We start from the raw sequence: 11,304 nt of genomic DNA, 5'->3' as shown, positions 1-11,304 counted from the left end.
GGAGATAACATGGGCACAGGCTAATTATTGATCACTAACATGCTAGTTAACATTAGTAATTAAACCTAAACATCTCATGTAAGTCGAAACTGCCTGCGAGCTTCTCCTGTACTATACGGTAATTCCTCTACTATGCGACAGTAAGTCACTTGGTTATGACACAATCGTTAGCTTATTTTTACAAAAACGTCTGCTACGGAGCCATAACGTGAGGTACAAGGTAATGAAGCCTTTTATACATTGTCGTGTTTCTTTGGAACTAAACAACGGACAAAGAGAGTCTTTAAACGCTTCAGATGTAAAGTTATTCGCAGTCAAGTGACGTAAAAAAAAAAGGCGGTTAGCGGAATGCTAACAGGAGGTGATGGCCAGTTAGCAACAAAATGGCGCCATGATGGCTCGAGTTCTGAAGCGAAGCTTACCCCCTTGGGATAACACACCGTTGCCATGCAAAAGCAGAGCGTTGCCATGGACGCAGTTCTGTTCACTCTGGAGGACAGCTATCAATCAATCCGCTGAAAGAAGTCCGGATAATTTAGCCTATCCGCTGTGGCAAAAAGTGGGGAAACGTGGAGCAACTTCTGTCCTCCAAGCAATGACAGCAGATCTGATGAGCGTCTATCGCTAATATACCGTCTATCATCGCTAGCTACGCAGTCACAGCCGTAGGGACAACAACGCTAATTAGTTAGCTTACATTGCAACTTGTTTAACGTTAACTTACAGGTGTGTCAACATGCAGCGGCTCTGCAAAAAGGAAACGAGATGAATGAGGACATAAACGTCCACATAAATATTCCCAAAGAAGCCATTCACCGTGTCTCACTTCACCGTCAACAGAAATGTTTAGTTTAATGTAAATTAGAGCAGCCGATAGCCCGCTAGCTCACTACAACGCGTCAGCTAATGTGTCAATTCCTGCAGTGATTAAAACAGCAGCTGAGTCATTTGTGCACCACGGCAGCACCCCATAAAATATACGGCTACTACCACAGCCCGTAAGGTGGTGTTGAGTAGCTAATAGACGAAGGATTGCATTACAGAGTTTTTACGTTGCTATGACTTGATTTTTGATTTTATTAGGATCCCCATTAGCTGATGCAAAACATCAGCTACTCTTCCTGGGGTCCACACAGAACATAAAACTCCATTTTCAGACAAAACAAACAAACTACAAATAAAAAGATAAACAAAACAAAACATGATATTTTCAATCTAAAACAGTCACAAATGACGAAGGACGAAGGAGTCCAACCGTAGAGACGGAACGGACTATTTTCTCTAGTGGAAGCAATACAATCGTATTTAAATCAATAAACTCCCATTTAAATCAATATTTTGTCAAGTTATTAGTCAAATTATTGATTTATTTGGTAAGTAGCCATGTAATAAGCGGGATAATGTAGAGCGAGGCGGTTGTTGTAGCGAATACAACCCCGACAGGGTGATCAGGACCCCGACGCGAAACCGCCTCGCTCTACATTATCCCTTACATATATCTATGAGGACTTCGTTCGAATATGTTAGGACTTGTTAGGAGATCGTTAGGATGTGGCAGTCCATTTGCTGTTCTTATAGCAATTCTATATCCGTGTCAGTAAAACCACATTCGGGTTTTGAAACCTACATTACAAAACACATATTGTTGCTATGTTGTCAGCCAAAGCAACAGTATTTATTTTTTGTCAAATGAAAAAGAAACTTCGTCACGAACAGGATTCGAACCTGTGCGGGGAAACCCCATTGGATTTCGAGTCCAACGCCTTAACCTCTCGGCCACCGTGACTACAAATGTTTATAACTGTTGAAATTAGTATATAATAACAAATATGCGGGATAGATATTTCATTATGACTATTTTGTTTGTGTCTGATGCAGTGTAAGGCCATTGGTTAGACACAAATAAAAACAGCAAGTTGGCAACGTCAAGAATTAGCATGTTTTGTATTGTTTGTAAAAAAAAAAACGATTTAACGAGTAACGTTAACAATTTATTGGATTCGATGAAAACAGCCGCACAAAACGACTTCATAATGCGCGGTGCTATAAAACGTTGATCAAGTCTATTCTGCCATGTGTGATTTAGTGCAGAGGTCTTGTTTCTAAGAGTTGTTATCCTTAGCTGTGTGAGTATAATAATAATAATAATAATAATTAACTAACTGGATCTGAATATGCGATATTTTATTTACAATACTGTAGATTAGTATGTGTATATTAATGAATCAGTATGTGGTAAGATTGATATGTGACTCTGGATAAACAGATTGAGGTGGAGAGACAGTTGGGCGGACTCCAAGATGGATATACTGAAGAACAGACAGGTGGAAGGATGAATCAAGTTTGGAAAGATGGTTACAGTATGTGGACTGGTAAAGAAATAGATTTTCAGTTACCTATATTAAAAGGATTAGTGAGCCAACAGATCAGTGTGTGCTCCCTGTACATGACGGATCAAGCTGTACTTTAAGTTATTTCTTTACTCTCAAAGTGAATTTTTGAACTGACAGCATGTGAGCCTTTGGAATTGTATAAACTTTATGTAGCTGGAGACACACTGCATGATCTTTTATTTTTCATTCACTGAACCTTGAGCTGGAGCACACTACCTGGGCCAGTGATTTCCCCAATTCCAAACTAACACTTACCTTTTCTGCCACAAATTATTAAACCCTGGTCTAAGCCCACTACGACTCCATGTGAGTGAGGCTCATTAAAGCATTAGCGTCGCATGAAAGCCCAATGGGAACAGACCTGCTGTTTAATTTTGGACATGACACATTTCATATTGTGAAAAATGAAATTCCACTTAATGTAGTGACGGCTGACATTGAGCGTTGACATATTTATTCATTGTGTATTTATTTTTGTAAGTCAATATTTGGAACGTGAATGTTATCTGGGCAGTATGTTGTGCGTACACTGTGTGTGGGTGGAAGAGAATACATCTTCTATGCATTTCATTTTGTGAATATGCGAATACAACACATTTTGGCCAGGGACCCATAGCTACAAGCTCTCAAAAATGGCCGCCTTTTTGTTAAATGATGAAAGTCTCTTTTATTAGCGTGCTAGTCTAACCATGGATGTATTACAGTTTTTTTCCGATTGCTAAACGACAGTGGGCACAACTGGAGTCACATGTGCAAAACTCAAACTACAGTCTGCACTACCAACAGTCACCTGAGCTAAACAGTTCACATCACCTGCAAAACAGGCTCAGTGCAGCCAAACACTATGCACAAGCCACACTGAGATAACACACACTGTCACTCAGAACACACTGAGGGTAAAAACACTAGCATCAAACACCAATACACAAATTACAAACTTTCTCATCTTTACAGTTTGAACAATTTGAGTGACTTGACACTACTCAATAGTTTATTTAAGGAAAAAATATAGATTGTATAACATACCAATTTTTACATACGGTAAACAAGAAGGAATGAAAATCAGCAGTTTTCTTCAATATAGTATTTTGTCTCTAGTAATTTATTGAATTACTGGGGAAAAAAATAAAGGTACATAACAGTAACAAAGGATAGTGTGACTAATCCTGCCTCTCTCCAGCATTATGTGGCAAGTTTTCTTCATCACATTGGATGTCTGCATCATCTCTAAATACAAATGCATGTGGTGTTTCTATTGCTTTCACCTCCATTACTTTCTAAAAAACGTAAGAACGCAGTTTTACTATTGTAAAGATATAGTGTTTTTCACTTTTTTTTATAGCTGTGTACATAACCTCAGACATCTTACCTGGACATATTGGTATCTTTGCTCTTTTACCTGTTTCTCTCAAACAGTATAATTGTTTCATTCTTATTTGGTGTTTGTATTACAAAAAAAAAGGCTTTCTGAGCTTTCTCTATATAAATGCCATATATGTTCACTTACTAGTCTAAAACAAGACACCTGCTTAGGCTGTCAGCTGAAATTACAATCAGCAGTGTTTGATAGGCACCAGACTAAAATCTATTCTGTTTTGAATGTGTGATTAACAGTTTTGACAGCAGTGTGTTAGCATTTGAACAAAGTGCTGTAAATCTACAGTGTTGTGCACGTTGTGGTTAAAGTCATGGGATAAGTGTGTAGAGTTTTGAAAACTGTGTTCAAGCAATGACAAACGAACTAGAGTTTGGTGCACATGAACTTCTGCTGTGTAGACTGTAGTTAGAGTTTTGCACATGTGACTCCAGTTGTGCCCACTGTCGTTTAGCAATCGAAAAAAACTGTAAGAGTCTAACGGGTTAATAGGTTCCTCCATAAATGGGGACAGCGCCGACTGCTGGCGTCACTGACACATTGCGCCGCAGCGCTAAGTAGGCTAATTGAATTATAGGTAATGGTAAATCGCTGCAGAGATATTGTTAGCCAAAATTAATTAAAGCCAACCAATGTTTAATTTTACTGTATTTTTGTTGTGACGTAATTGAGAAATGAATGTCGTTTGTTTGGCGTCGAGTGACTCATTCATTTTAAGCTCAGCTAGCTGCATTAACTTATTTTGCATTGCTTAGGTTCTGAAATGTGTGTTGCGTGTGTGTATTTATGTCTCTGTCCGTGACATGCCTGATTCAGTCTGGTTTCCCCATGTGCAGGTATATTGTATTTGATGTTGACTTTTATTATGTGAAAAATACTCAAGCTACATTCCGGTGTCAAAGACACTCATATTGGGCTTACGTGCAGTTTAGTGTCACAAATTATTTTTCAAAAACTGAGTGTCCCAAATGATGAGGGTCTTATTTGAGACAGGGTAGGGGTAGGGGTAGGGTAGCACAGGTGGTTTAGCAGGTTCATAATTAATTAAGGACATTGTATGGGGAATTTGGGACACTAAACTGCACGTATACCCTCATATTGTACTTTTATACAGGAGAAATGCCTTAGAAGCTGAGAGGTTTAATTTTATTTTATGTAACATCTTACAGTGAAAGAGACAATGTAGTGTCATACTTTTGTTAAAAATAACAATTTCCAATATACGATTAAAAATAGTTTAATAAAGAGCAGAACTTCTAACTTCTGTGGGATGTTTATGTCTCTGTCCGTGATGTCGTCGTGCCTATCCTGATTCAGTCTGTTTTCTCCATGTGCAGATGCACAGCCACATACACAACGTAGTGAGACTGTCTCATAGAGGACCCTAGCTCACACTAGAACCTTCTGTCTCTAACGTAACCATAGACTGTAAATATTAATATTACCAGTCTATGAACGTAACGCAGGGCCTGATGCATTCAAGTTCAGTGGGAATAGTCGAAAAGCATATTACAATTAATTTAAAAAAAAAAAATGGTTCACCTCATCATTCATATTTTTTAACTCCAAGTGCTTTTATATTAACGCCACAGTTGTTGATCAACACTACAGAAAATATTTGAGTCCACGCGTTTCTCGAATGCAGCACAGCCTACGTCTAACGTAGACTGCATTTCGATTGGCCTGTAGACGTCACTCACTACAAGCCCCGCCTTCTTCAGAGAAGTATTATACTTCTCTGGCTGTCGCAGTGAACAAGAAACTTCAACACCACAGACACCAAAATGATCAATTGGAAGGTAAATAGACTCCAATTTATTCGTTTATAGATATTTTATCCATGTTTTGTTATTATTGTAGTAGCTGTTCCGTAGGTTATTTTATGATTGGCTAGCTAAATGTTAGGTTGTCTCTGTCACGCTAAGTAGTCCTCAGGCAGTCCGGCGAAAACGCAAGTCTTTCCATTCATTTTGAATTGGGTGCTGTACCATAGACTACGACGGTTACTGCCCAGGAGTTTGTGTAACAGCTGACTTTTTCTGTAACAAGCTCCAGGACATAGCAACGCCGCTCCATCTCTTTTTGTCCGTAAAATGAAGCTGCCTTCAATTGCGGTCGGAAATGCTCGATATATTTATCGAGCTGACGGAAAACAATCATTGTGAAATATCAAGTCTACTTGTGCTACATTGAGGGTTACAGAACCCAGCAGGACATCACACAAATGGGCCATTTATGTGACAGTTCCACCACCGCGCAACCCTGTGGCCAATCGCCGGACCGAGTGATCTTTAGCTAGCTAGTGCGTTTAGGCTGCGACGGTTGGGGGGCCGAGAAAAACCTCAGAGGCCTGGGCAGCGAAAAGTTGAGACATATTCAACTTTTGAAGAAGAGCAACCCCGATGTCAACCCGCGGGGGCTAATAATGTAACTGGCGATCATGTCAGTCCGGTTTGAGGCGGTGTGAATGTCCCGTATAGTAAACATCACTGTCTCTACCCTCAGTTTTTTTTGTTTTTTTAACTGAGGTTATGAGGTAACGTTGCTACAGCTGACTGACTTTACATGTCTCGTCTTGTGTTAACTGTCACAACAAATGTAGGAACGGACAGTTGAGTCCGTTCCTACATTTGTCTCTGTTGTGTGAGTAGCCGTTATTTTTGTGGCTAAACGAGACACATGCGACACAACACCTAGGGACCTATGAAAGTTGTGAATAACCGGTAAAGCAGTTGTAACGGTTAAAAAAATAACAGAAATAGGCCTAAATGCCACTTGATGGACTGTAGGCTATTTATGATGGAGTGAGTGTTCAAGGGATTGGTAAAATGTCTTGAAACTTAGCATGCAGTGTTTAAAAGTCTGGGCAACGAAAAGTGTGTAGGCTCTATGTCTTGTTGAAACTACAATTAAGCCCAGAATGCACATGGTTTGCAGCTGCTTCTCTGTTTCACACACCGCCTCCCCTCTATGTGACTAAATCTCTAAATAACTCCCACCTCCCACTTGAACAGCTGAGGCCTATGTTGGCTAAGAGGGGAAGGGGGGGGGGAAGAAACATCTCCAGGATCCCTGAATGTTCCAGAGCTTTTATTTTCCCTTCTTTCATTTCCTATTGAGTAGTCACAAAAAGTCAACTTTGTCTATTCTAGCTTGGAGAAAAAGTTGTGCCCTGTAGTCAGTGGTAACGTCATGTCTGGAAGAAAAACAATAATTAAAAGGAAAACTGGTTATGAAATAAGAGCAGCTGTTCAGTCTGAAGAAATTGGTCTGTAGTTGGCTGGAGGCAGAAAACGTGCAAAGCCCTCTTCAAACATAAACTGTGTTTATCCTCAGGCTTTGGACAATGTCCCCTTGCTTCTGTACATCCTGGCCCTGAAGACGCTGCTGCTGTGTATGGCGTTTGCCGGGGCGAAGATCTACCAGAGTAAGAAAGCAGACCAGGCCCTGAAGAAGCAGCAGGATGAGAGGAGGAGGCTGGCCCAGCAGACGCAGGAGCTCATAGACAACAAGAAGGAGGACTGAGCAGAGAGGAGAAGCTGCTCTACACGGGTAGGCTACTGCACTGTACCTAGCCATACAATATTTGTTACAGTCATGCCCACAGGGGATGCTTGCAACTGGTAATCGGCTGTTTTACAGGCAGTATTGATTCATTTAATATACTCATTCACAATCAGCTAACATGTCTTCAAATCTGTGAACAGGTCTCTGGTCACAGAGCTACTAAAACCATCTGAAATATTGGAGATCTTTTAAATTATTTTACTTTTTAATCACACACAGCAACTTGGTGACTGTATATCTGTCTTTTTGGTCACATAGCCACACACTCAGGCCCACCATAGTTAGTTTTTGCATCACATCCCATCAATTGATGAAGCTAGTCAGAGTCAAAACACGTCAACAGTTAACACTCCTCCAAAAATGTATCTTCTATAGTTTCATCTGAACGTGATATTTACTCTATATAGGGGTCAGTATTAACTACACCAATTAACCATTTACCACCCACTGTTGCACCCAGGGGGAAACTAACACTTTGTAGAATATTCATGAACTGCACTGCTACTTGCATGGATATGAACATGTGATGTAAAGATTACTCATTTTTCGGTCATAAATCAGTTGTATTGACAGGTTATTGATTGGGATCCATCCCACTAACTTCCCTTTCCCTCCTCTCCAGGGAGACGCGTTACCGACCTGAGGAACAAGCCACCTACTCCACCTACGAGCCAGATGTCTGACTGTCAGCAGCAGGAGGACCTTCCTGTGCTTTAGGAAATTGTTTGCGGTTCCAGTACCAGTTTTTATATATATATATATATATATATATATATATATATATATATATATATATATATATATATATATATATATATATATATATATATATATATATAATGTTTGAATGTTGAACTAGGTTTTTATGAAATGAAGTTTTAGCAGTAACCAAGTGGTCTCACTGAAGTGAGACTAAGACGAGGGACTGTTAAACAGAGATGGACTCGGTATAAGAACCACAGCAGAATCATTTACACAACACCCACTCCTTTTTGGAGCCTCATCTTTTGTCTCGTTTATACTCGTAGATCTCAACACTACAATTATCTTCACTTTGTACAGCGGGATAGTGGTAGAATCAAAGCTTGTCAAATCTACATATTTTTAAGAATACAGCATGGTATTTATTCTGTATTATTCTTTGCAATTTGTGAGCCAACTCTGTACCAAACTTGTGTTATTACATTAAATAGTTTGTTCCACATGGTACAATATTGTTCTGCCTCAGTTTCCCAGACTTTGTAGGGGGGAAAAAAAACCCCTAAGGGTACTTATCTTTCCTTAGTGGCTACATTGTTTCCACTGAAGTGCTTCTCTGTTTTTAAGCAGTGTCACCTTGTGTCTGCTTTTATCGGTCTTAAACTCTGCCATAATGGAGTGTTCCAGCATTCTGATTACTGTCCAAATAGTTCTTACTCATTTTCCTAAGGTGTTTATTTATATATATTTTTTTAACTACATGATTTATCATAGTCCCCCACACGGGTGTCAATGGCAGTTTCTATTCCCAACTGAATCCATGCTTGACAGAGAAAATCCTTGCTTGATACAAATTGTATCATTGACTAAGTGGCTGATGTTATATACAGTACATGGACTTACTGCCTACTATGTTTAGGTATCACAACTTCTTTATCTGTGCTTTTGGGTTTTAAAGCTTGCTTATTTTCTAAAGGAGCTCCAATTCAATCATGTGAGAAATATATGCTTTGGTTTACTTGTTAAATGCCCATTTGAAAACAAAAGTGTGTTTTATCAGTTGGGGTTGGGGTCAGTTCGTTTCAAGCTTTTTTTAGCCTCTTTATTAAGTCCTTGTAAAGTAACATTATACAACGTTATGCTTGGAATAATAGATCATTTATGTTTTATCATTAACTTCTCTATTGTTTCTATTAAATCATGAATTAAGTGAACAAACTCCAACCATGTTTAATAAGTAAAGTTTTATATTTGGGCCAGTCCCATATCCCATGGTGGCCATTTTTAATGTCTGTAACACTCTACCAAAGCTCTACCTGGACTGTTTGCAAATATATAAGACCATGTTTGCCTTTACAAAAAGATGAGGTCTTCATAGAACCAGAAATGATCCAGTCAGTAAAGAGATCTCGAGAATAACAACTGCTCAAATGTGGACAGACATTTAGCTAGCTAACTGGAATGGGAAGTGTTTTTGTGTATTTTTAAGGACAAAAATCTTTAAATATCTTTGTGCACAGTGCACTACAGGGTGGTAGTTTGAAGAAGTTAATTTCTCCACACACAGGAGGCTCCCTGAGCACTTACGAAGCTTATGCCAACATGTCCTTGTGTATTTGCACACCTGACCTGTTCAGATGTAACATATGCTGGGATGGCCCAAAAATAGAAATTCAGGCAAACGTTGCACTTATATTAGTAGGGCGTTATATATTCTGAATGCAGCATTAGCCTATCTTTGACTAGCTTAGGTGTACTTGATCAGCTAGAGCCAAAGCAAAGTGTAACGCAAGTTCAAAATGGCCACAAAGGAATTAAAGTCTACAGAGTGAGCTCATCATCCAGTTCATTACAAGCCAGCTACATAAAGCCCACAGGTTTCTTTCCTGTCAAACGTGTCACATTGTACAAATAATGAATAATTGTACAATGATGCTGTTGATGAGAGAGAACCTTTGTGTGTATTGAAGAAGCGCCTTCTCTCTGGCCTCCTGGCACTGTGTGTCAGTGTGGCACCTGAGTGTGGGCCAAAAGTAATGCCTCTTCATGGCATTGTGCTTATGACACATCCAATACTCTGAACTATGTTCAGCTAACTGTTATGCATGTTTTGATTTGTTTTGGTTTCTGCATGATTCCTTGTGTTTAATTTGTGTACATAGCTGTGTTTCTGTCCTGGAAGCTTTGTCCTGATGTTACTGTGAGATGATTGTAGCTGTTGAGATGCCTCTAGGCTTACTTCTATAGAAAACTGACTTGTTTTTATGTTTTGTTTCATATATTCGTTAGTATTGATTTCACAACACCAGCCTCTTTACAATATAAAGTCAAGAGGCAATGCTATTTGTTTTCTGTAAGGCTTGAAATTTCAGGATCAGGAAGAGTATTTTGGAATGCATCCCAAATTTGCTTCATGACATACATTTTATGACAAACATTGTTTTCTTTGGAAGTGCACTTGGCCATAGGTAGCGATAATGGAAATGATTATGATAAGTTGACTTCTGTGCTGCAGATATTGAAATGCTATACAGGCCACAACACTGATAGAATGAAAATCCTGTTTCAAATTAGTCAGTAGTAGAATAGCCCTGTAACTAATTGAATATATAACATTCTTACTGTAACTGTGATTGTTCATTAAAGTAGTGATGGTCAAATGAAGCTTCGCGAACCAGTGTCTTTACTTTCTGAGCTCACTAGATGGGGCTCTCTGTTAAAAAAAAAGGTTAAATGAATGGCAATTCAATGGGTTTTCAAACCCTTTGTTGAACAGACAGCACCATCTAGTGAGCTCAGAAAGTAAAGACACTGGTTCGCGAAGCTTCATTTGACCATCACTACATTAAAGTACTGCCTCGAAATGTGATATCCATTGGCTTTGTTGTAGTTCCACCCCTCACTTATTACAATTTTAAAAGAACATTTAGAATATTTCATTTAGAAAGCCCTGTAGCGTATTATCTTCCTGTAAAAGTAACATTTAGCCCGGTATTATTTTGCGTAATAATAACAGTACTTACAGTACCCAAGTCTTGGCAATCAGGGGAAACAAAAATAAACACTGTAACTATAAATATAAAACTAGTTAGGTTGTTTCCCCAGAAAGGTCTGTACACTTTTAGTTGTGTCATCTCCAATGCATTTTCTATCTATTAGACATCAGTAGGCCAAATCCCACTCTATCCACCCTCTCTGTCTGCTTCCAACACACACACACACACACACACACACACACACACACACACACACACACACACACACACACAC

General features: G+C 39.1%; 1 protein-coding gene and 1 non-coding gene across 2 annotated transcripts; one reads left to right on the top strand and one right to left on the bottom strand.

Annotated features, from left to right (window-relative positions):
• Positions 1-1,704: 1,704 nt before the first annotated feature.
• trnas-cga (transfer RNA serine (anticodon CGA)) lies at positions 1,705-1,786 on the bottom strand. The gene has a single exon. It is a non-coding gene; the product is annotated as a tRNA-Ser (tRNA).
• A 3,658-nt stretch (positions 1,787-5,444) lies between these two features.
• Positions 5,445-8,107, top strand: smim11 (small integral membrane protein 11). Its single transcript, XM_028572215.1, has 3 exons — positions 5,445-5,567; positions 7,105-7,320; positions 7,958-8,107. Exons 1-2 carry the CDS (start codon positions 5,553-5,555, stop codon positions 7,291-7,293), a joined length of 204 nt encoding a protein of 67 aa, XP_028428016.1. The 5' UTR covers positions 5,445-5,552; the 3' UTR covers positions 7,294-7,320; positions 7,958-8,107.
• The last annotated feature ends 3,197 nt before the right edge of the window (positions 8,108-11,304 follow it).

This window comes from Perca flavescens, chromosome 24 (genome assembly GCF_004354835.1).
Source record: "Perca flavescens isolate YP-PL-M2 chromosome 24, PFLA_1.0, whole genome shotgun sequence".
Taxonomy (NCBI): domain Eukaryota; kingdom Metazoa; phylum Chordata; class Actinopteri; order Perciformes; family Percidae; genus Perca; species Perca flavescens.
The sequence above is the reverse complement of the archived record's forward strand: the minus strand, read 5'-3'. Positions and strand labels throughout refer to the sequence as shown.